General features: G+C 44.1%; 1 protein-coding gene across 1 annotated transcript in view; it reads left to right on the top strand.

The window, feature by feature from the left end:
- DNER (delta/notch like EGF repeat containing) overlaps positions 1-25,053 on the top strand; it is a 188,906-nt gene that overhangs the window by 31,821 nt on the left and 132,032 nt on the right. Inside the window, exon 4 of the mRNA XM_075530190.1 lies at positions 24,222-24,367. Within this exon, the coding sequence (XP_075386305.1) occupies positions 24,222-24,367 (146 nt within the window). The remainder of the gene's footprint in view (positions 1-24,221; positions 24,368-25,053) is intronic.

The raw sequence follows: 25,053 nt of genomic DNA on the forward strand, positions 1-25,053 counted from the left end.
CCCTGACCCAATTTAAAGGCATGTCCCTGGGGTGTGACCTGCCTCACTCTTTATCTTACACGAGCTAAAAGGAGGGCGAAGGACAGAGAAGAAGGGACTTTCTGTCACCGAGAAGGAAGTGCTGAGAGTGGAGTGTGGCCTTGGGAACAGGGGTCTTGTGCTGAGACGTGTGGAAACCCAGGGACAGATGGATGGGAAGGTCTTTCCTCCGGAGCCCCAGCAGAGGGAACGGCTTCACGGGAAGCCGGGCCTCCTAGCCCGTGAGAGAATACACGTGTGCTTGTTAAAGCCTGCCACTTACCGGTGCTCTGTTACTGCGGCACTAGATAAGGAAAACAGCTGCTACCCTGATGGCTGGAGGTTTCAATTCAACCAGAGGTGCCTCAGAAGCAAGGCCTGGTGACCTGCTTCTGGAAAATCGGCCCTTGGAAACCTGGGAGCGCATCGATCTATTCTGACACACAAGGAGTCCAACCTGCCAATCAGATTACAGCAGGATGGTGCCTCCTTGGGGCGTGGCCTTCTTATAAGCAGGGAACCTGGGAACCCACCCCCACCCTCAACCCCTTCTCCTTCTTGCTTGCTGGGTGTCTGATGCCGACTGCTCTCTGTCTGTGCTCTGCCATGTGCCCACCAACTTGGGATCCCTGCAACTCTGCTCCCAGTGCTCTCTGCTCTTCCGCATCAGCTTGCAGCCATGTGAGCCTGTAGAGGGCCTAGGCTTGCCTTGAACGTGTGAACTGGAGTGGGACTGGGCTGGGCTGGCTTCTTTTGATATAAGATTATCAATAAAAAAGTTTGTTCTCATACATACCATATATAATCTAGTATAAGATGAATTTTTTTCAGCACAATTTTTATGCTGACAAAGTCCCCCAGTTTTTTGTGGTAAAATTAGGTGCCTCAGTTTATACTCAAGTATATACGGTATATGAGTGTCACTGGATTTCCTTCTCTAGACAACTTTGCCTAACACATTCTGAGTAGGACAAGTGGGCACAGGCTGGTGCCAACTCGACTGCTCTAGGACTTAGCACTGTGTTAGTCCAGGGAGACTAGAGAAACACATTCATACACACTCATATGTGTATAAGAAAGAACTTTCTATACGAGAGCAATCGAATATTGAGAAAACATCCCAATCCAGATCAAATCCGTAAGTCCGATATTAGCCCATATGTCCAAAACCAATCTATAAATTCCTCTTCAGACTCACAAAACACAGGCAATGATGCTGAATATAAGAAGATTACAGGCCAGTTGGTGGAAATTCTTGTGGATCCAGTGGTGGTAGAAACATCTCAGCACTGCCAGGGGGTCTCCATGTGGCCCCTCAGCTCCTGGGCTCTAGCGTAGCTCCATGTCTCGTCTCAACAGGAATGTCTCGCAGGGAGTGTCTGTGTCTGTGTGTCTTACCTTCAGGGAGCTCTATCTCCTTAGCACCTCCAAATGAGGTCATCAAGCTGTGACCTGATTGACAGGCTAGACTCTACCCCTTCACTCTTAAATCTCAAATTGACAACAGATGATGTAACTATCACAGTCACACCAGTAACTGATTATGGTCAGAATGTCTGCTTTCCCTTTAACAGGGAAGAAAGGAGTCTTTTACCAAACTTCTGGAATGAGAAATGCAAATTGCATTTGCTATTAATCCTAATGAGGTGCTAACGACCAAGTCCATTGAAGACCCCTGAGCACTGATATTAAAGAAGACAAGACGTGACATAAACAGTTAATGACCTGGAGCTCCATGTTTCTTTTCCTTTTACGGATGCTTGCCCCTCTGCTCCTAAGAGAAGGACTGGAGCCTCGCCTGAGCTGCTCTCACTTCTCAGAGGACTCAGAGGAGGTGAGGTTGGCCAAGCCCTGTTTGAAAACCACCGATGAGCCGCAGAATGTTTCATGACTGTGTTAAGGAGCGTGGTTGGGGTGTGTGGGCAGGAGTGGAGTATATGTGTAGGTGTGTGTGTGTGTGTGTGTGTGTGTGTGTGTGTGTATTGGAGCAAGGATGTCAGGGAGCAAAAGAATGGAAACTCAACTTCTATTTGTCACGCGCACTGGTTACTTAAGAGTGTTACAGGCCCCTTGGTGGTCTTTGGAGGAGGTTTTCCTCCATTAGGACTTGAACACTCTCCAGGGAAATCAGTCCATTACATAGCAGGTAGACAGCTCCCTGCTTCTCCTCCCTCCTAACTTCCCTCTCTCCCTCTGCTTGACTCGCTGCAGATCATTGCATTGAGCCGCGTGGAGTTCATTAGCCTCTTTTCTATCTTCTGGACCAGTCTCCAACTTCATCATCCATGTTGTCAAACCCTGGCATCATGTAGTGTTTTTAAGTGCCTCCATGTTGCTGAAATAGCAGGGTTTTTGTTTTTAACCAACCCCATGATGGAAAAGCCATAGATAGGCATATTGATGCTTTGGTTGGTCTGCTCTGTGTCTGTTGTGATCGGTCATCAGTGCACGATTAATCTTATGGTTAGGGGCAGTTGAATTGGTGCCAACTCAGACAGACCCAATGTACAACAGAACCAAACCCTGCCCAGTCCTATGCCCTCCTCACCTGTGAGATTGGAACCCATTGTCATAGCCACTGTATCCATTTGTCTCCTTCAGGCTCTTCCTGGTCACTACGCCTTCTACATTCCGTAGCATGACATTCTTTCCCAGGTACTGGTCTCTTCCAAGGTATGGAGACCAAGTCTCTCTATCTTGCTCCTAAGGAACACTCTGGTTGTGCTCTTCCAAGACCGATGTGTTTTTCACGGTGTTTTCCCCATTCTTCGGCAGCACCGTAATTCAAATGTGTGGATTCTTCTGTGGTCAGAAAACACCATCGCTCGGCCAGGCTAATTCCGGGCCGTAGAGCCTGGGCCCTGCTCTCTCTGTAAATTCACTTTTAGAGGGATTCCCACATTTTTAGCTTTAGTCTCGATGTTTCTAACTACCGGTGTCTTATGCCAATGTCAACCTGGCAGCTCAAGGTCAGGGGTGGTGGTGGTGGTCTCATAAGCATCTCAACTTTGATATGTTCGAAGTTGAAATCTTGATACAAGGCCAATCTATGGATGATTTATTTTCCTTCCCTTATCTCTCACATCTAGTTTATCCTTCAGTTTTTTTGAGAACCAATAAGAAGAACCTTCCAAAATGTGATTTTTGGAAAAAACTAAGACCCTTTGAGGGGTTTCCAATGTTCTTGGCATGGACTCTAAACCTTTACTGTGACTTTTGCTCAAGTCCCCTTGTGATCTGGCCTTACTGTCTCTCTGTCTCTTTATCTTCTGTCACTGACTCTTGGTGCTCTGTCCAGCACACTAACCTCCTGTGTTCTCTTCTCTGGCTCATCCTCCGCCTCCAGGGCTCCACCTACAAGCTGCCTTTTCCACAGAGTTTGGTCTAGTCAGCCTCTGCTCTAGGCTAACGGAGTGAACTTAATGATTGTCTCATCCTCCATGCTCTCTCCATCTTCCCCGGTCTTCAACACCAACTCCTTCTGATGAAATAATTTTATTCATTCATTCATACATTTATCTATCATCTATCCATCTATCTTCATGCATTTATCTACCTATTATTTATTTTTGCATCTCAGTGTAATTTTAAACATTTTTATTGGCATACTTCACCGACCATACAATTGAATCATTCACTCATATTAAAAAGAGTAGCACAATAATCACAATTTATTCCACAACATTGTCTTCTTGAGCTCATTGTCGTTAGCTCTCCATTTGCCCCAACCTCCCCTGCCATGCCCTTAGGTAATTATTAATCCAGTTACTGTCTACAGATTTACCTATCAAAGTATTTATAAAAATACGGTTTTATTGGCATGTAATCCACATATTATATAATTCAGTAGTTCATTCATATCACGAAGAGTTGTTCAATCATCGCCACAATAAATTTCAGGACATTTCCTTCTTCATTGTACTCATTGTTATTAGCTTACCATTTTCATTCCCCCTCCTCAGCATGCTCTCAAGAAACCAGTAATCCACTTATTGTCTCCATAGATTCACTCATCCTGGGTTTCATATACTGAAAAACATACACAAAGGCTAGCAACAATAACAAAATGGAGAAAAACCTCAATTAAAAAGAAAGCAGAAAATGTTAAAAATTAGAACTTTAAAAGGAGTCGAAAGGGAGATCAAATGATAACATGTTAAATTTTAACCTAACTACATCTTCCGTAGTCCACTTTCCAATGCACTCTGAATGGGAAGTAAGGCGGTTCACTTCTGGTCTATGTCCAGAGGCCTCATCCATGTCTACTTCCCCCTCACTTTTTTTTTAAACCAAAACAACTTATAAATGGGTCAAAAGGAAGATCAAATGCGAGATTACATTTTAACTTAACTATGTCTACTCTAATTGCCTCTATAAGGCTCTTGGTTTGATAACAAGGCTGTTCACATCCTTGACTATAGTCAGGGGGTTTCACCAGAGGCCGGTAGACCCTGTAGATGGATTTTGCTCTCCCACTGTCGTCTATAGCCTTCTGCAAAATAGACATTCACAATTTAAGCCCTGATCTCATTCCCCTGTTCAGATCATGCAGGCTGATATGCTTCTTCCATGTGGACTTAGTTGATGCCTCACTTACATAGCTGCTTGATTGAAGATGGCCTTTAAGACCCCAGACACCATTCTTTCTGATAGCCATGCACCATCTAGCTTCTTCACCACTCTTGGCTATAACACCCATATCTGGAGTTATCTCTTCATGAGGGCAAGTATAAAATAGGGCCATTGATCTTAGATTGGAGCTAGAATTAAGTGTGAGCCCCAAATCCATTCATAAATCAATGGTTTAAATATGTCTCCATTTCACCTTAGAGACACCATTGTCATTTTATGTTAGAGAACATTATCAATCATCTTCCTTTGGGATGAGATACTTCTGTTGACAATATCATGAATTCAGCCAATGGTATAGAATTTAAAACACAGTTGTGAATAGATTATACAAACACAGACTGGCTATGAACTGCAATACATAATTTATTGACTTGTACAGATTAAACTCTTCAATGACTGGACATTACACAAACAACGGGGTTGGAAATATGACAAAACTTTCAATTATATTCATTGAGAGTGACAGAAATAGGATTGTCAGATTAATAAAACATGGAGAGCATTAAAATAGTAAGTATATATGGTAGGCCAGGGCCACCATTCATTGGACACCATCGAGGCAAGAAATCTGAACCCAAGTCCAGCGGCCTCCAGTTCTGTACCCTTGGTGTAACTGCAGGTTATAAAAAGACTTTTCCCCAGCTTTGTCTCCCCCAAAGATGTGCCAAACCTTAGAGGCCATTTGTCAGCACACGGTGGGAGGTCACATGCTTAGAGATATTCTCCCTGAAGGCATTCAGCCATCAGACTACTGTCTGGTCCACGGTAGATGGTGCTCACACCCTACTGATAAGAATAGTACTTGTTTCCATGGAGAATCAGAGAACAGGTCAAACCTGCTCAGTGACATCCAAAGTTCGACTGCCATCCTGAATCTAGGATACCTCCTTCTTGTCACATGTATACCCCAATCCCTCCCCTTCCTATTTTGTGTATACCCTTAGATCTCCCCCTCTTACTACTGTATTACCTATAGTACAACCCCTTCCTGTGACGCATGCTTTTACCTGTAATTAGGGGGCTGTACATCCCTCAAAGATATATAACCCTTGGTTAGAAATAAATTGCTCTCTCTCCTCTGCTATTCCCACCTTCCATATCCCCACGTGGATCACCAAGTGGGGCGGAAGTGAGCATGCTACCATGGAATGTGTCTGACTTCTTTATGTTACTCTCTCTTCGATCTCTCTTATTCTCTGCGACTTTACTATAATCGTTACATATTATCACTGTACAATTGCGCCTGCTGGGCCTGTGATGATTTGTTAGGGGCTGGCTCCCCTGACAGTATTGCAATCTTCTTCTCACACTGTGGCCTTTCAGCCTTTAAGTCCAAGGGCTGCAGGTGTGTTTGAGGTTCAGCCCAGTCCACTCAGTGGGGGTTTCTTCATCAAGTCCTGGTGTGGCTCACGAAGGATGTTGTCCACCTTGAAAAAACAGGGGCTAAAGTCCCAGTAGACTATAGCACTTCGCCTGGTTCACCAAGGCTTAGATGGAAACTAGCTCAAAAGTGTCTGATAAGGAATATAGTACACGAGTCTTGTTGAGCTGAATTTTTTTTTGAGAAAGATGAATACAAGACTAATTCATCTCAAGACAGTGGAGGTTAAATACGTTCCAATGTCCCACTCCATCATCTCTGATATCGACTGCCATTCCTCCCCTTAGTGTCGTCCCTTATGTGCCATGGCTCTGCAGTTTGCTTCAATTCCCCCCGGAACTCACAACATGAAATGATTCATGCAGTCAGGGGTGCTGGTGAGTCCCAGATCTAAAGTTCAGAGACTCTTCGTCCACAAGCCTGTGGAAGTTAGCGAAATCAAGTCAGGCAGCAGGCTGCAACACAAGTCCCAGGTACTGGAGGTCCAGCAGAGGAAGGTGAGCCCGGTGTGGGGTTCAAAAGACACTCTCCACGGCTGGCTCTCCTCCCTTGCTGGTAGTGAGATCCACCATTCGCTTGGGAGAGGGCTCACTTTATACCCAGCAAGATGACATTTACTCACAGCTGAATCATATAATACAATCGTATCTTCCTCCACCTCTGACCCAGACCCATAGGGGAGAAGTCACTTGGTGGGAATAAAAAACACCAAAGATGACTAGAAGAGCCATAAATAATTCACTGCACTACACACTCAGGGGCAGTGGCTGTGCTCTTCCTCAGGATGATTCAGGGACTTGAATCCACTATCAGAATCACTGACCTGGGCTGCATGTTTCCAATCAGGAGTTAAACAAATGTTTACTTCGTGAACATATCCAAAGCCCTCTAATTTTACATCATTGGTTGTGATTGGAATGGGGGCTATGAGGCCATGCAAATGAGATGGTTAAATGTTGGGGGTTTTTTTGTAACAAAAGATGTGAGATACCCTGAAATTTCTGATGGAAGCTTTCATTCCTTGTCCCCATTTCAGCTCGTATTTCTGGATTAGGGTCTTCTCTCTCACGGAGTGCTTTGTATATTTGCTCTTCGCTTCTCTGCCCAGTCTTCCTTCCTATCTTCCTCCCTTTCCCCCTTCTTCATCTGTCTTACTTTCTTCCCTTATTCTTTTTCCCTTTCTTCCTGCATCCTTGCTTCTCACCTTCCCCTTCATGTTTCCTGTTTTCTCCTTCCTTACTTCCTCCTTCCCTCCCTCCCTCCCTTCCTTTCTTCTTATCTTTCCTTTCTTCATCCACCCTCACTTTCTGCACCCCTCCTTCCTTTCTATTTTTTCTATTTCCTTTCTCTTTTTCTTTCTTCTTTGTTTCCTTCTCTTTCCCTTCTTTCTTGTACAAGTCTCTCCTTTCTAGATGTAAAATTAGAGGGCTTTGGATATGTTCATGAATTAAACATTTGACGGACAGTGGGTCTTCATCTTTGAGAAGAGCAGGGGAAATGCAGCTGCTGAGCCCCGCCCTTTCTGCAGCAGCTCCACAAATGGAACCAGAGTGTCCACCTTCACTCCTACTTTGCCAGCTTTCCCTTCCAGTTCATCAGTGGACTCACTGGGTGCATCGTGGACCTCTGAGCACGGGAGGCTTCCTTTCCTGACCAGTGTCAGTGGCCATGCTGCATATATAGGCTCTCTACGATAGGAGCATTGTGAGCCTTGCTCTGCATTTCTTCTTGTTACAGTGTCTTAGAAGTGTCAGCCAGTTTGATTGTGTGTCCAAAACATTACAAGGGTTTTTTTTTAATGATTCTCAAATGATCACTGCTAAAACCTCAAAGAGCTAAGGGATTTTAGAACTGAAATACTAATAACCTTGTTGAACAAGTAAAGTTAGTGCATAAACCCTTTTCCGAGCTGTCGCCAAGCAATCATAAACTAGGGAATGTAAATACTGAATATCGCCTACCAGCTTTTGTTGTTGTATGCTTTTCTGGTGTTAGACAGGTTCATTTATCTTTATATTTATGAATGGACTCCTAAAACCAAACCCAACCCACTGCCTTGGCATTGATTCTGACTCATAGCGACCCTATTGGACAGAGTTGAGCTGCCTTTTAGGGCTTCCAAAGTTGGAATCTCTATGGAAATCGACTGCTTTATCTTTCTCCCTTGAAGTGGTTGGTGGTGTTTGGACAGATGGCCTTTCAGTTAACAGCCAGAGGCTTACTCACGACACCGGGGCTCTACGGAGTCACATAGACACCTAGGATTCAAGATGGTTGTTGCCTTCATAACAATAGGACAGATGACTTGAATGAGCATGTCTACCAGGCTAGTGGGTTCTTTGGGAGAAAGCACACGCCACAGTCCTTCTCAAAACAATGCCTACCGGGACCCATCATTCGGACTGCTGAGTTCAGACCCCTGGGGATATAATCTTTGAAAAAGCACCTGAAAGATTTTGAAAGGACTCATTTCGGAACAAGTCAAGAATGACTGCTCTTGGTGGGAAGTCTAGAGATGCAGAAACCAAGGGTAATGCATCTTAGTAATCTTAGAATACAATATGGTGGCCTGGTTTGCCTCTGAGCTCAGTAAAGGATCATGGGACAATGAGAGCACGTTTTTCTTGAAAACTATACATTACATTTTAAGTTACATATTCATTTGAATGACTGCTGGAGGCACGATTGCATAACATTGGGCTGCCAACCACAGGCTGTTGCTTCAGAACTACCAGCTGCTGCCAGGGAGAAAGAGGAGGCTGCAGAGGTCTACAGACTCGCTAACCCTACCACAGTACTGTGACTCAGAGTCAGCTTGAGGGTAGTGGGTTTTGTTTTGCTTTTTTGGAAATAAATTTAACAGTTGAACAGAAACTTGAAAATACCCCTTGGAGACCTCATTTACAAAGTTTTAGGCATGGTGTGCTTCACTAAATGTTTTTTTAGTAGACAGATAAAGCAGATGTTTAAAATTATTTTAATGTCAAACTGGAGACCAAAGCTCAGGTGTGCAAAACACCACCATAATGACTGATTAAAACATCATTTAGTTGTTTGCATAAATTGCCATTAGGATACAGGAGGATCAGGAGGCATCTCAGCATTGTATCAGGCTTGATTTATCTATCAAGAGTAAAAAAACAAAGAGTAACCATTTATTGGCAGGTGGTTATTTTTTGGTGAACCGGAACTTCCATGTTCAAAAGAGTAGACTTTTTGGATGACAAAATGTTCTGGAAATTCATTTTGGGAACAGCCTTTACTGCCCTGGCTATCCATAGGTGTCTGGTGCCTTTACTTCTTTCAGACCTGCCCCTATTACCAAGGAGACAGAGGAAAGATGCCAAATACCTACCTAAGACATGCAGTGATCAGGGCGCAGAATTGGTGGGATTCACTTGAGAACAGAGTCATGGTAGAGATCACTGTGGCCTGGAATCCTGAGAGCAAGCGTCCAGAAGGAGGTGACTGTGAGATTGGGAAAAGAACTATCTCTGGACAGTGAGGCATCGTGGGAAGGTTTACAGAAGTGAAGGTGAGAAGGGCATGTAAGGCAGCTAGAACTACGCAGTACACACATGGTACACACGTGTGAAGGTGTGGGGACTACTCAGTACACACGTGGCACACATGTGAAGGTGTGGGGACTATGCAGTACACACATGGTATACACAGGTGAAGGTGTGGGGACTACTCAGTACACATGCAGCACACACGTGTGAAGGTGTGGGAACTATGCAGCACACACATGTTATACACAGGTGAAGGCGTGGGGACTATGCAGTACACATGTACACACATGAAGGTGTGGGGACTACGTAGTACACACGTGAAGGTGTGGGGACTACGCAGTACACATGTGGTACACACGTGAAGGTGTGGGGACTACGTAGTACACATGTGGTACAGAGGTGAAGGTGTGGGAACTACTCAGTATATGGTCATAATGGAGGTGGAAAACGCTACAGAGCATTGTTTTTGCTTGCTTGGTTGTTTGCTTTTGCCTAACTGATGCTTTTTCTTCCTTTATGTTCAAGGGGGATTTGGGAAGTTCATGGGGAAATTCTATTATCTTTTAATCAGTGTTTTCCTTCACCTTTTTCCCCAAAACCACTTTATTGGAAACTAAGACAGATGTCCCACTATTCCCATAGTTCAGTCACATCAAGCACTTTTTCACAATTGCTACCACAGGCGGTTTCAAAATATTTTCTTCCTTCTTGAATTCCTTGATATCAACTCTCCTTTACCACCGCCCCCCCTCACCCAGGAATCCTCATCCTACCGTCTCAGAGCTATAGGCTCATCAGTCCTGGGTACATATGCCAACAAAGAAAAAAACACAGAACAAAGATTCAAGATCGAGCTATCTATTTATTTTTAAGATGGTTTTATTGAGAGCTCTTACAGCTCTTATTGTATTCCATCCATCAGTTGTATCAAACATATTGTCCATATGCACCCTCATTATCTTCTACACATTCACTTTGTATTTGAGCCCTTAGTATCAGTTCCTCTCCCCCACCCATGACCCCTTGATAAATTATAAATTATTATTATTTTCATAGCTTACACCGACCGCTGCCTCCCTTCCCCCACGGTTTCTGTTGCTTCTGCCCCTAAAGGTGTGTGTGGTTATGTGTGGATCTGGTTTCTGTGTGTCATAAACTCTTATCTGTACCACTGTACATGCTCCAATCTAGCCAGAACTGAAGGGCAGGAGTAGAGTCATGATAGTGTGTGGGGGGGGGCAGGGGGGTGGGGATGGGATGGGCGGAGGGTGAGGAAGCCTTAAGGAACCAGAGGAGCACTGCGTGTTTCATCAGAGCTACACTGCACCCTTGTTGACTCATCCCTTCCTTGTGACCCTTCAGTGAAGGGATGTCCCATTGTCTAAGATGGGTTTTGGATGTCTTTTCCAGGCCCCCTCGTTCTCAACAATATGTTTTTTTTGTTTTGAGTCTTCTGATGCCTGTTACCTGTTGATACCACATGATCACACAGGCTGGTGCGCTTCTCCTTTAAGACCCCAGACACTATATCTTTTGATAGCCAGGCACCATCAGCTTTCTTCACCACATTTGCTTGTACACTCATTTTGTCTTCAGCGATCATGCTGGAGGGGCGAGCATCACAGAATGCCAGGCTGTTAAAACAAAGCGTTCTTGTGTTTAGGCAGGGCTTGAGCAGAGGCCTGAAGTCCATCCACTACCTCAACATATTGCCATATAAATATATGTACATAGGCCAAATACCTCTATTTTTAGGAATTAATATATTTTTATATGTACACACCTATGTTTACAGCTCTAGCCATAGCATTGCTTCCTAGATGTTTCCTCTTTTTCCTTTTACCTCCCTTCTGTCCCACCATCATGCTTGCTCTTCTTCTGCCTCTTAGTAATTTTTCTCAGCTAGATTGCTGTTGCTCCAACACCCCCAGAATCTCGATATCCTCTTTACTGCTCTTTTAATTCCCTAGTTGTTCCCTTGTCTATGGCATTGTTTGCTCACTCCTCCCTTCCCCGTCTCCTTCTGCCCACAAGTCCCTCCAGAACCATTGGTCCCTACCTGTTGCTTTTTCCTCAGGCTTGCTTCCTATGCCTCTCTTGTATAAGTAGGCAGTCCAACAATAACAAGACAGAACAAAAAGAAAACAAAAGATTGAATAAAAGGGAAAAATAACAATAAATAGCAAAAAACCATCCAGAACGAAAAAGCATACACAGTTCCAGGTCTGTCCACAGACCTTTATGACTATCTCCCCACCAGTCCTGGGGTGTCCTGGGAACTGCCTCTCCTAGCCTGCAGTCCATTTTGTGGGATCCTCAGGGGCTTTGTGGCTTTGCTTTGCTCCCATTGCTGATCTGTTATGGTTCCTTCTTGGTTCGCCTTACTGTGAGGGGTTCAGACCAGACACACTCCCCACCCCTTGTCCTCTGTACACTCCAGCGAGGGGACATTGTGTCTTGAGCTGTTGTCGGCCCTACAGCCCTCTCTGTGCCTTAGCAGCTCCGCGCAGCAATGTTGTCCTCAAGGTTTGGTGTGCCGAGATGAGGTCTAGACCCATACTCCCTCTTTTTCCTTCTTGGTTTGCTTCTGCGTGGGTGTGGGAGGCCAGCCCTTCTCCCCAACCTATAGGTTTAGTATTGTCCTCTGTAGCACATACTTCTGGGGAGGAGGCCAGTTTGACTCTGATTGGGGCCCGCCCTGTAGCCCATTCTGTGCATGAGTTGCTCCATGTGAGTACATTGCCCTCAGGCTTGGCCGTGGTGGGGTCTGCATGCACACTCCCATTTCTGTGGAGACATAAACAATACCCTCCCCCTGGGTGGGTTAGTGCCCTGCTCCCTCAGTGCCATTGTCTCCCTCTCCAACCCCCTTTCTCCCCACCCCCTTTCCCCTTCTTTGTGTTGGAATGACATGTACATCCTTGGGTTTGGCCTGTTCCCCACTCAATTGCCTGTACCTCAACCCATAGAGTGTAAGATAAGTGGCTTTTCTTCTACACCTACTGTGCTGATTATACTTACTTGGTGGACTCATGTTGTACTTGTCCTTTTGTGACTGGCTACCCTTGCTTAGCATACTTTCCTCCAACTCTACAGGAGACAATGTGCTTCATGCGATCCTGAGTGCTTTTTAGTGATGCGTAGTACTCCATTGGGTGTGTGTGCCCGAGTTTTCTTATTCACACCTCTGTCCCTGGAGATTTAGATTGTTTCCAATTCTTTGTGATTGTGATTGTGCGGCAAATACTTTGAGCACAGATGGCTGGTCGTGGTTTATTTCTTACCTCTTCTGGGTATTTGCCCATTAGGGGTATTGCTGGGTCGTAAGGTAGCTCAATTTCCATTCGCTTTAAATATTGCCAGATGGCTTTCCACCGTGGCTGTATGCATCTACAAGACCACCAGCAGTGGAGGAGAGTTCCTATCTCGCCACATCCCCTCCAACACTCGTTCTCTGATTTGGGCTATCCTCAAGGATGCTAGGGGGTATCTCATAGTTGTTTTAATGTACATTTCTCTAATAGCTAATGATCCGGAGAATTTTCTCATATGTTTATTGGCCATTCGGGTCTCCTCCCTAGTGAAACTTCTGTTCAGGTTTTTTCCCACTTCCTCAGGGGGTTAACTGTCTTCTTCTTTTTGCAGGCTAGCAGGGTATTGTAGATTTTAGTAATAAATCCTTTGTCGGTTGTGTCATTGGTAAAAATCCTCTCCCAATCTGTGGGTTCCTTTGTTGCTTACTTGGTGAAGGCTTTCAACAACCACCCGTATATCCATTTGTCGATTTCAGCTTCATCTGTGTGGGTACCCTCCCTTAGCCTATGTATTTCCTGTGCCAACGTTCTTAAGCTTGTCCCAGTTCCTTTATTGATGGTTCCGATAGTTTGGGGTTTTATTCCTAGGTCTGTGATCCTCCACCTGGAGTATGTTCTTGTACATGGGGTGAGGGAAGAGTGCGGTTTCATTTTCAACAGGTGGTTGTCCATGTTTCCAGCACCACTTCTTAAAGAGGGCATCCGCCTCCCACTGGATGCTTTTGGGGCCCTTGTCGAAGATCAGTTGTCTATATGCTGATGGTTTTATTTCTGTGTTTTCTGTTCTTTTCCATCAGTCTGAATATCTGCCTTTATTCTAGTACCACCCTGTTTTGACCACAGGGACTGTCTAGTAGGTGACCACTACCTGTGATCTACTATGCTGGTGGGTTGGACTGCTATGTAGGCTGGTTGCCCAGGGACTCAGTGGTCAGCTGTGAGAGGGGCATCAGAGGTTGGGTTGAGGCAGGCAACTGTAGGTATGCCACTGCGTCTGTTGGTGCAGGCCTACAGCATGGCCATGGGCTTTGGAGGGCAAAACTGGTAGAGCCAGGTTCTGGCTTGGGCTGTGTCTATCTGAACCTATTGGCCCTTCCTGTTTTGTTATGTTAAAATCCTAGGACTTACTCTGGGGATTCTAATTCTGGCTGTCTTGTTATGTTAATGCTACGCTAATGGCAGAGTTCTGGTGGCCTGCATTCAAAGGTACACAGAGGAGCACAACCAGGAATTGAAAGCATTAAAAAAAATTTCCCTCCTTTTTCTAATGGCCTTGTGGGGTGCCCTGGTATCTGAACTGTTAGGCACTTCCTTCAGGAAGGGAACCCAGCTTAGGGGAGTGGGTTTGGGGCCCACTGGATCCAAATTCTTCCCCGGCTGCACTCCTGCATCACTCTAGGCCTTCCGGCACAGTCCTGCAGGTTGTGCTCTGGGGAACTGCGTTCTGTCACAGGTAAATATGCAGAGGCAACCATGCTGGCAGGCGTGGAGCAGGGGAGAGGAGGAAAGTGGGTGGCCAGTGCAGTCACTCACTCCTGGCTGGGGAGGGGAGCTGTTAAGCCCTACACTGCAGGAGCAGGGTGGATAGCAGAGAGGAGCAGCAGAGGGTGTCAGGCCTTGTGACTAATTCTCGGAGAGCCTGGGGTTGTGACCCCTTTTAGACAGCAGCCTGGGAAAACGACTGCTTGCTACCTACAGGACTCGGTTCTTGGGCACAGGAAGGGGTGCTGGACTCGGTCTTGCTGGACCTGGCAAGGGGTTATTAGCTTAGAGCGTTTCAGTGAGTTCTGGACTCGCTTCGTGGGTGAACATGGCAGGGGGAGGTCTGATCCAGACCCTAGTACACCGAGTCTATTCAGCACCCAGCCTCCCAGGATCGGCCTCCTTACTTCTTAATGTTCTGGTCTAACAACAGCAGCGCCGGGCGGGTGAGTCTGCCTGGACGCCTTCTTGACTCGTCCTCCTGGAGAACTTTTTGAAGGCCCCTTTTGTTTGGTTTCCACCTGCTTGTCAGTTTGTTGTACTGTGGGGACTTGTGTGTCGCTGTGATTCTGCAAGTCATGTGCCTGGTCTTTGAAATGCCAGCAGGTCACTCAACGTGAACAGGTTTCAGCAGAGCTCCCAGACTGAGAACAGATTATGAAGAGGGAATCAGCGTCTACTTTGGAGCTGAAAACCTTAGGCACAACTTTGGATCATTGGCACATACTGAAAGCCCAATGAATGGAAGCAGAACATTGTTGGAGACAGTGTTTGTTTTCCAGGGATGCCGCATCAAAATACCAGCACTTGGGTAACTTAGAATAATATTGGCCCCGGCTACGGCCATACCACCCTGACCGCGCCCGATCTCGTCTGATCTCGGAAGCTAAGCAGGGTCAGGCCTGGTTAGTACTTGGATGGGAGAATAACATTGGCCTCAAATAGCCGGAGTTGTGAGAATGGTGTAGGACCAGGCATTGTTTCCCTCTGTTGTGTTTAAGTCAGAAATGACTCTACCGCACCCAACAACAACCTAGAATTTAATCTCACAGTCGCGGAGGGTGGAAGTCCAAATTCAGGTCACCATTAGGGCCTTGCAGGGAAGATCCTTTTTAATTTCTGGAATTGTGCATTTGCATCTTCATAGGCATTTCTTCCTCAATCTATTTTTTGTCTCTTTCTGTCTCAAGATACCCTCAGATTGGATTAGGACTCACCCTTTTCTTATTGTGAAAGACTTTATTTCTAAACAGGATCTCGTCCAGGTGTACTGGGGATTAAGATTTCAACGCATCTTTTGGGGGGAACATACCATATCCCAAAGCCAATTGACAATACAGTTTTCAATTGACTGGGGAGAAAACCAGCAATTCTCCGTGAACCTAAGATGCCATCAATGTCAGGGCACCGTGCCTGTTTTTGTAGCGACATCAAGAGATCTCTGTCCCCTAAGGCCAATCTTGAATTTGAGGCGTGTCTCTGGGATGTTCTGGCTTTCAGCAGTTTCCCATTATGATCTTCCTGCTTGCCAATTGAATTGCACTTTATACAAATCTTAAAATGTATCTTCTGCCTGTTAAATCAATCCTTGCATTAATGCACTTTTTAGATGTGCTGTCTCCAGAGACTCATGATTACCCGCAGGGCTCAAGGTCTTCCAGAGTGACCCCCTTCTAGAGTGAACTGTCTGTTATACACAAGCTTCTCTCTGTATCGTTGAAGGTAGTAGCTCATTTTAAGCTCCCAAAAGGTAGATGTTTGCTTAACAATTTTTTTAAGAACCATTTTCTCTTCTGATGCTTTTAGCCCTATAGTGTTGGTTCCAATTCACAGCAACAGGGCAAGACGCTGTCCAGTTTGTTCCCTTCTCACAGACTTAACTGCTGTGTTGTATCCCATTGCTGTAGCCACCTGATTCCTCTCTCGGAACCCTCACCGTGCCAGGAGATCTCAGTGTTGTATGTGTAACGATCACTCACACCGAGCCGTCATGTACACGTGCACTATGTCATCAAGATGCCGTGGAGGTGGGTTCGGTTCAGGATGACCACATGCATGTCCAAGCAGAATTAGGCCCAATAAGGTTTTCTGTGGCTGAACTTTTGAAAGTAGAACAGGAGGCCATTCTTTCTTATAAGGGACTTCTTCCAAGACAGAACTTCCAGGAACTTCCCGGAGCTGTGGGGTGGTCCCGTCTCATATTTACCCCCACAGACTGCAGCTCCTAACAACAGCAATAACAATATGAAGGACCTTTGAAGGTTTGGGGGAAAATTCTAGTATCTCTTAATTCCAATTTCCTGGATATATGCCGCTTCTGGTATACATATATGTATATGTATATGATGTATATGTATTTATCATGCATAACTTTATTTAGTGTAGTAAGCTATAAATGTATATAGTATTACTTCCTTCTAATCTCTTTGAGGAGTCCTAATCTGTTTCCAGAATAGTTTCTCATTCTTTGTAAATATTTATGATGTTATCTTTATAACTTGCCCAAAGGACAAACAGAAATAGCGGAGAGTGCTTGAGAGATGTCTTATTTTTATATAAAAGACTTTAAAGAAGCATGAAAAGGGAAATAGTGTTAGAAAGTCTATTTTAGCTTTCTTAACAAACTTTCTCAAAATAATCATCTCTTTAAAGGGGTGAGAAGCTAATCCTGGGCTGTCAAGTCACACTGTGAGGAAAATCTGTGACAACGGGCTTGGGAAAACACAGCAGCAGTGTGTACAAGGGGTTCTAACTTGAGAACCCTGAAAATGCTGGGAGAGTTGTTAATTTATTATCAACACAAATGAACACATTCAGAAGTGGGCATGAATTAATGACATGATGCTAGGTACTATGTCAGCAGAAGGTAAATAGAAACAGCTGCTTTCTACTTTTTATCCAGTATTTTTAAAAATGAAATGTACTGATGAGAACATATAGAATCCCCCTACACATGTGTGCATTGCATGGAAGAGTTTTAAATAGGGGAAAGAAGAGCCCATTGAAAACATACAGAGATGCGATCATAAAGCCATTTTGGGGCTAGGTGTTTGAAGTTTGTCTTACTATTTTTAACCTACCATAGGCCTCTGCGGATTCCTGAATTACAATTAAAAAATTAAATGAAAAATTTACTTGCATAATATCTAAGATATCTCTAAGACTGTATGTGTTATGGGTAGACTAGAGAAACAAATTCATAGACACTCATATGTGTATAAGAAGAGCTTTACATACAAGAGCAATTGAATATTGAGAAAACATCCCAGCCCAGTCCAGGTAGAGTCCTTCAGGCCGATATTAGCCATATGTCCGATACCACTCTATAAAGTCCTCTTCAGATGCACGGAACACATGAAATGACGTCAAATGCAGGAAGATCACAGGCCACTGCGTGGGACATCCTGTGGATCCAGTGGTATTGTAAGCATCTCAGTGTGCATCTGGCTCAGGGCGCTAGCATAGTTCTATGTGTCTTCACAGGGATGTCTTACAGGTAGTGAGCATATGGCCCGCCTCCAGCGAGCTATTTATCTCCTTAGCATCTCCAAATGAGGTCATCAAACTACTACCTGATTGACAGGTTCGATTCTCCCCCTTCTCTCTGAATCCTTAAATTGACACCAGATTATGTAACTACCATACTATGTAACATGTTACATCAGGTAAATATGCTGCAAAAAGACCTCTTTAGAATATTGAAAATCAAGTATGTTACTTTGGAGATTAAGCTACGCCTGACAAAAACCATTGTATTTTCAATTGCCTCATATGCAAGTGAAAGTTGCACATTGAATATGGAAGACTGAATAATCAATGCATTTGAATTGTGATGCTGATGAAGAATATTAAAAGTACAATGGACTGCTAAAAGGACAAACAAATCTGTCTTGGAAGAATTACGACCAGAGTGCACCTTAGAGGCAAGGTTGGAGAGCCTTCATCTGACAGACTTTGGACATGTTGTCAGGATTGGCCAGTCCCTATGGAAGGCCATCATGCTTGGTAAGTAGAGAGACAGGGAAGTCGAGGAAGGCCCTCAAGGAGATGGACAGTCACCCTGGCTGCAGCATAGGGAACAATTGTGAGGATGGTGCAGGACGTGCCTTGTTTCGTTCTGTTGTGTACAGAGTGGCTGTGGGTCATTACCGACTCAATGGCACCTAACAACAACAACAACAACATGCAAATCCATTTAAGACATTTATAAAAGGGGCTTAATATTTCAACATATTTGCTTCAAATATTATCACTAAAGAAAGAAGATATTATATATTGTCATCTGTCAGTTTGCCATACGAGGTGGCTTGTGGGTGGCTGTGCCGCTGAAAGCTCTGTCACTGGTATTTGAGATACGAGCTCCCCTGGGTTTCAGAGGTGCTTGCAGACTAGCAGGGACCAGTGTTGAGGAGCAAGGACATCACCTTGGGGACTGAGGCGTGCCTGACCCAAGGCATGGGATTTTCAGTCGTCTTATATGCATGGGAAAGTTGGACATTGAATATGGACGACCGAATAAGAACCGATGCATTTGAATTACGGTGCTGGTGAAGAAGATTGAAAGGACTGCGGACTGCCAGAAGAACAATCAACCCTGTCTTGGAAGAATTACGGCCAGAATGCTCCTGAGAAGCCAGGGTCCTGGGTTGGCGTCAGGTACGCTGGGCATATGATTAGGAGAGGACAGTCCCTGAAAAGGAAATCGTGCTCAGTAAACCAGAATGTCCATAAAAAAGAGCGAGACCCTTGACGAGATGAGTTGACGCAGTGGCGATCGCAATAGGCTCAAACGTAAGAACAATGTCAGGATGGTTCAGGACTGGGCGGTGTGTCCTCTGTTGAACACGGTGCGGTGTGTCCTCTGTTGAACATGGTGCGGTGTGTCCTCTGTTGAACATGGTGCGGTGTGTCCTCTGTTGAACATGTGAGTTGGAATGGGCGCCGTGGTCCTCAGCCAGTGCAGATCCACCGCGACAGGACCCCTCACACCCTCCCCCTCTCTTCGAGTTGGATGTGTTGCTTCCCATGCATCCCTATGTTCTTCCCCTGTGCATGTGTGCACATACATCGATGCTTGTGATTGCTTGGTGCACTTTTAATATTTAAATACGTACTATCAAGTAAAATAATGCTGGGGGGTGGAGCAGGCTACAGAAAGCATTTCTTCTATATTATTAAAACTATTTGTTTCTTTTATGCACTGTAAGTCTAATTTCTAGTATTTCGGTTTATTGATTTTATTGAGAGAGCCTTTTTAGGTACAATTTCGAACTTGAATAAAGTTAACTCGGATAATCTGGTTTTAGATAATTTTGTGTGTTCCTTGTTTAAGAAACTTTGTGCCCTAAGATTATGAAATCTCCCATACTTTCCTCTTAAATTATTCTGTCCCACATTTAGCTCTTTAAACTATGTATCATTTACTTTAGTATCTAGTGTGAGGCAAGGATTCCATCTTGATAGCCAATTGACTCAAAATCAATGATTGATTTGTCTATATTTTAAAACTGATTTCTGGTGCTATCTTGATCCTAATTTTTTTGTTTTAAAGAGAACTTGGCATATGACTTCATAATATTAAGGCTCTTGGACTTGGTATTATTCTTGAACAAAATTGAGAAAATTGTGTTAATAAGCTTGTCATCTTCACTAACTTTGGAGTATATTTCATTTTGAAATTAAAAATTATACTTGCATAAGTAAAGATGCTTCTTCTTTGAGACAACTGGTGTGTCACAAAAGGATTTAAGTCAGATACAATTTTAGTTCTCCTCCTTTTATAACCACCCAGACCAGAGTTTAAGTCTGATGGGTAAGGAATCTGAAGGGTGTTAAAGGCTGTGACCCTTCTCTTTCTTAAAATATATATATATATTAAAAATTCTATTATTACTTTTTTTCCTTTTCTTGGTGAAATATAGCACATACAATGAAAAGCATACTCTGTGCGGTCGTAAAGGCCATCGAATGAGCCCAGTGACTGTATCCCAGGAACTCTGCTGCCCACCCTCCTTCCCCGCCACCAGTGTGGTGTTTCTACCCACCTTCCCCTCACCCCTTCCCCTCACCCCTTCCCCTCACCCCTTCCCCTCACCCCTTCCCCTCACCCCTCCAGCCTCCTCCCTCCAGCCTCCTCCCTCCAGCCTCCTCCCGGCCTCATCATTGTCTTCACTGTCTTCTCCTTTGGTGCGAAAACGACACTTTTTCTTTAAAATGTTGTCATGAAATCTTCATCTTTACGAGACTGAGTAACTTTCCCGAGCATGCCCTCCAACTTTGTCTTTGTCTTGAGGAATTTGACACACTCATTATTGTTTATTAAGAATGTATAATATTCCATTTTGGGCATTGTTTCCATTTTTTTCGCTATTATGGAAATTGCTGTGATAAACATGAGTTTGTGTATCTGTTAGTGTTTGTTCTTTTATTCTTTTAGGGGATAAACTAAGTAGAGAGATTGTACAATCAGAAGGTGTTGTCATTTGCTTAAGGAAGTGCCATACTGTTCCCCATAAAACAAAAACAAAGTCCCTGGCATTGAGTCAGTGCCCACTCACAGAGGTCTTGGAGGACAGGGTGGAACAGCCCCGTGAGTTCCCATCTTCTCCCACAAACAGCTCTGCTTTCCAACTACTACTGACTTGGCCCAACTCATAACAACTGCGCCGTCAGGGCCCCAGTTCCCGCTCTGGTTGTATAATTCTGCAATCTACCAGAAATTTATGAGTGTTCCTGCCTCTCCACCTCCTCTTCAGCATTTATGATTTTCTGTTTGAATTTTGCTAAGAGCACCAATGTGAGTTGGTATCTCACTGTTGTTTAAATTTGTATTTCTCTTGTAGCTAATGAATGTGAGTACTTCTTCATATGATTGTTGGCTGCCGGTTGTCATCTTTAGTAACTTGTCTATTCATGTCTCATGCCATTTTTTGGACTGAGTTGTTTGTATATTTCTTAGTAAGGTATTGTAGTTTTCTATAGGTTTTTGAAATTAGCCCTTTACCTGATACGTCATTGCAAAATATTTTTGCCAATCTGTGGATTCTGTTTTTACTCTTTTGATGAACATGGATGTAGTATTTTTAAAAGGTCCCAGTCTTCTATTTTGTCTTCTGTCAGGTGGGGATCTTCACTATGTTTGCTAGTATATTATTAGAGCACTTGTATTAGAGCACTTAAGTATGTCTCTGTTATTTTAATTTATGATCCTTATGTCTCTAAGGTTTATATTTAGGCCTTGAATCCATCTTGAGTTCATAGTTGTACATGGTATGAGGGATGATTCTTGTTTTGTGGTTTTTTTGCAAGTGGAGATCCATCCTCCCCAGCATCATTTATTGAAAAGGTAACCTCTTCCTCCACTTAATGTATTTTAGGCCTTTATTAAAAACCAGGTGTCTGTTGATCCTCGATTTTAATTTCTGCATTCTCTGTTCTAATCTATTGGTCTTCATATCTGCCACGGAACCAGTACCAAGCTGCTTTGATTACTGTGGCTCTAGAATAGGTTTTGAAATCAGGGGGTGAAGGGCCTTCCACTTCGCTTTTTAAACTAGGGTTTTGTTTATCCTAGGTTTACTTCCTTTCCATCTAAAGTTGGTGATTCGTTTTTTCATTTATTTGAAGAGTTATGCTGGGACTGGGCTTGACATGCATTGACTGAGTGCTTTCAGTGATACTTACATTTTCCACTATATTGAGTTTTCCTATCTATGAACATGGGACATTCGTCCATTTGTGTGAGTGTCTTGGTTTCTTGTAGAAGATTTTTATAGTTTTCTTTGTGTAAGTCTTTCATTTCTCTGGTTAGATTTATTTCCAAGCATTTTATCTTTTGGGCAGTTATTGTAAATGGTATTGTAAATGGTATTAGCTTCCTTTTCAGAGTCCTCCTTTTTAATATTCAAGTATCCACATTATTTTTGGATGTTTATCTTATCACCTACAACATTGCCAAAATTTCAATTAGTTCTAGCAACTTAAAAAATCTAATCTTTGGGGGTTTCTATATATAGGATGAAGTCATTTGAAAATAAAGAGAGCCTTGTTTCTCCTGTGCCAACTTGGATGTCTTTGTTATCTTTTTGATGTCTTATAGCTCTGGCTAAGCCTTCCAGGGCTAGATTAAAGAAGAGTGATGGTAAAGGGCACTCTCTCTGTTTCACATGTGAAGGGGGAATGTTTTCAATTTCTCTGCATTAAGTGAGATGCTAGTTATTGGTTTTGCATATATGACCTTTATTATGTTGAAGAATTTCCTTTCAGTTCTTATTTTATTAAGTGTTGGTGTCAAGAATGGACGTTGAACTTTATCAAATGCCTTTTCTGCATTGATTGATGTAATCATACAATTCTTTTCTTTTGTCTTGTTTTTCTAATATTGAACCATCCTTACAGATTCTTCTTTTTAGAAAACATGATATATTCTCAGTGAAATAACTTAATGCAAACCACTTAAACTCTCTATTTTTCATTCTACTTAAAGGCTATATTTACTCATTAATTTATTTCATATATGTTGATTCCTTCTACTACCAAGAGTCCTTGGTCCATGAGCATGGTTAAGCACTTGTCTGACAATGAAAATGTTGGCAGCTTTCATCCATCCAGAGGAACCTTGGACAAAAGACCTGGCTCCTCCTGTTAAGAGCTACTTCTTAGAAACCCACGGAGCAGTTCCACCCCATCCTATAGGATCACCGTGAGTTGGGATTGACTCAATGGCAGTGAGTTTGGCTGAGGTCTATTTTTGAAAGGTTGCAGCCATTGAGGACCCCTTGGGACATAGTTTTGCTCTGTCACACATGGGATTTCTGCTCAACAGAATCGACTCAGTGACAACTGTTTGGCTGGGGTACGAACAACTGGATGCCCTTGGCATAAAGAGCATTTGGTAATCACCAAGACATACCAATGGTATCACAATCAATATTAAACAACCGATTGGTCCAGTTGTGTTAGATAGTTAAAACCACATGACCTAAACGGACTTTCGCTTATCAGGTAAGATGCACCAGTGCTGTCAAGTCAGTTGGGTCTCAGCAACACTAGAGAGCAGCGAACTACTCCTTATGGTCTCCATGCTACAAATGTTCACGGGAGCAGAAAGCTTCTTCTTTTTTTTTTTTTTCTCCCATGGAGTGGCTGGCAAGTCTGAACTGCCAATCTTGTGATAATCATCAAAACTGGAACATAAAATATGTCTCCTATATTATGTGAGCCCTGCTTCATGCTATATACAAAACTAAATGATAAAGTGGCTTAAAGAGCTAAATGTGAAACCTAAGACTTTCAGAGGAAAGCATGGGAGGCTGCTTCATTGAGATGGGCATGTGAGGTTTCTTAAACAAGCCACACACACACACACACACAGATGTATTAAAAGAGATATCAATAAACTTAACTTTGTTCAAGTTCACATCCTATTTTGGGGATGCCCACTTGTGAGGGAACAGAGAGGCGGGCAGGCTGGCTGCCGTGTCCAGTGCGTGTAGCTATCCAAGCAGGCAGGGCAAGGACGAGTTGGAGGATGCAGGAGATGATGCGGTTCAAAAGCAGAGAAATCGGACCCTCAGATATGTGTCCAAGGATAGAACTGAGAGGTAGCAGGCAAGGGCAGAGGCAAAGCGAAAGGCGACAAGATGATGGCAGAAGACTCTGGAATCCTTTCTCTGGGCCTGGGATGTTCCCCCAGCCGCTTGGGAAGACTGGCCTATTTTATGGCCTTCGATCCAAATGGACACCAATAGTATTCCTTTGCTCGAGTGCTTTTTGTTGTGCCTCCCAGATTTGAGTGCTGCTTAGTCCCTAAATGCTGTACTTCTTTTGGAAGATGGCTGGTAAACTGTTACTTCACGTTTCCGATCACCGTGTTTTCTGTAGGTTTTGTGAACGATTCTGTGACTAAGAGAATCGAGGCCCTGCGCCTAACCCTGGTGGTGAAGCTCAGCACCTGTGTCCCCGGGGGAAGCCCTGCAAATGAGGTGGAGTGCTCCGGGAAAGGCAAATGCACCACGAAGCCATCAGAGGTAAGTCGGAGCCTGGCCACTCATTTAGACAACATGTGTACACAGGCATGTGTACCTTTATCCAGCCGACACCTGAACAAGCTGAGCTTAGGAGTGTCGTGCTCCTGTGGGATTGAAAACCCATGTGTAATTTACAATTGGCCTGTGAACAACACGGATTTGAGCAGCACACGCCCATTGATGATCTGTTGTTAGACGCCCTCATGTTGGCTCTGACACATAGCATCCTCACCGTATAGCATCCTCACCGTATAGCATCCCCACCATATAGCATCCTCACCGTATAGCATCCCCACCGTATAGCATCCCCACCGTATAGCATCCCCACCGTACCATTGAACAAAACACTGCCCGGCCCTGCGCCCTCCTCACCATCTGTGATCACTGTAATGAGCCCAGTGTGGTGGCCATTATGCCAGTTTGTCGCATTGAGGGTCTTGTTCTTCGCTGCTCCTCTACTTTACCAAGCACGATGCCCTTTGCCGGGTACTGGTCTCTCGACCACGCGTCCAAAGCCAGGGAGACAAAGTCTCACCGTCCTTACTTCTAAGGAGCATTCTGGTTGTACTTCTTCCAAGACAGATGTGCGTTCTTCTGGCAGGTCATAGCCTTCCCCAGCACCCCAGTCCTAGGCAGGTGTTTTTTCTGTTGTTGCTCATGTGAGAGCCGGTGTGCTGAGCATCTGT

Source organism: Tenrec ecaudatus, chromosome 13 (assembly GCF_050624435.1).
Source record: "Tenrec ecaudatus isolate mTenEca1 chromosome 13, mTenEca1.hap1, whole genome shotgun sequence".
NCBI classification, from domain to species: Eukaryota; Metazoa; Chordata; class Mammalia; order Afrosoricida; family Tenrecidae; genus Tenrec; species Tenrec ecaudatus.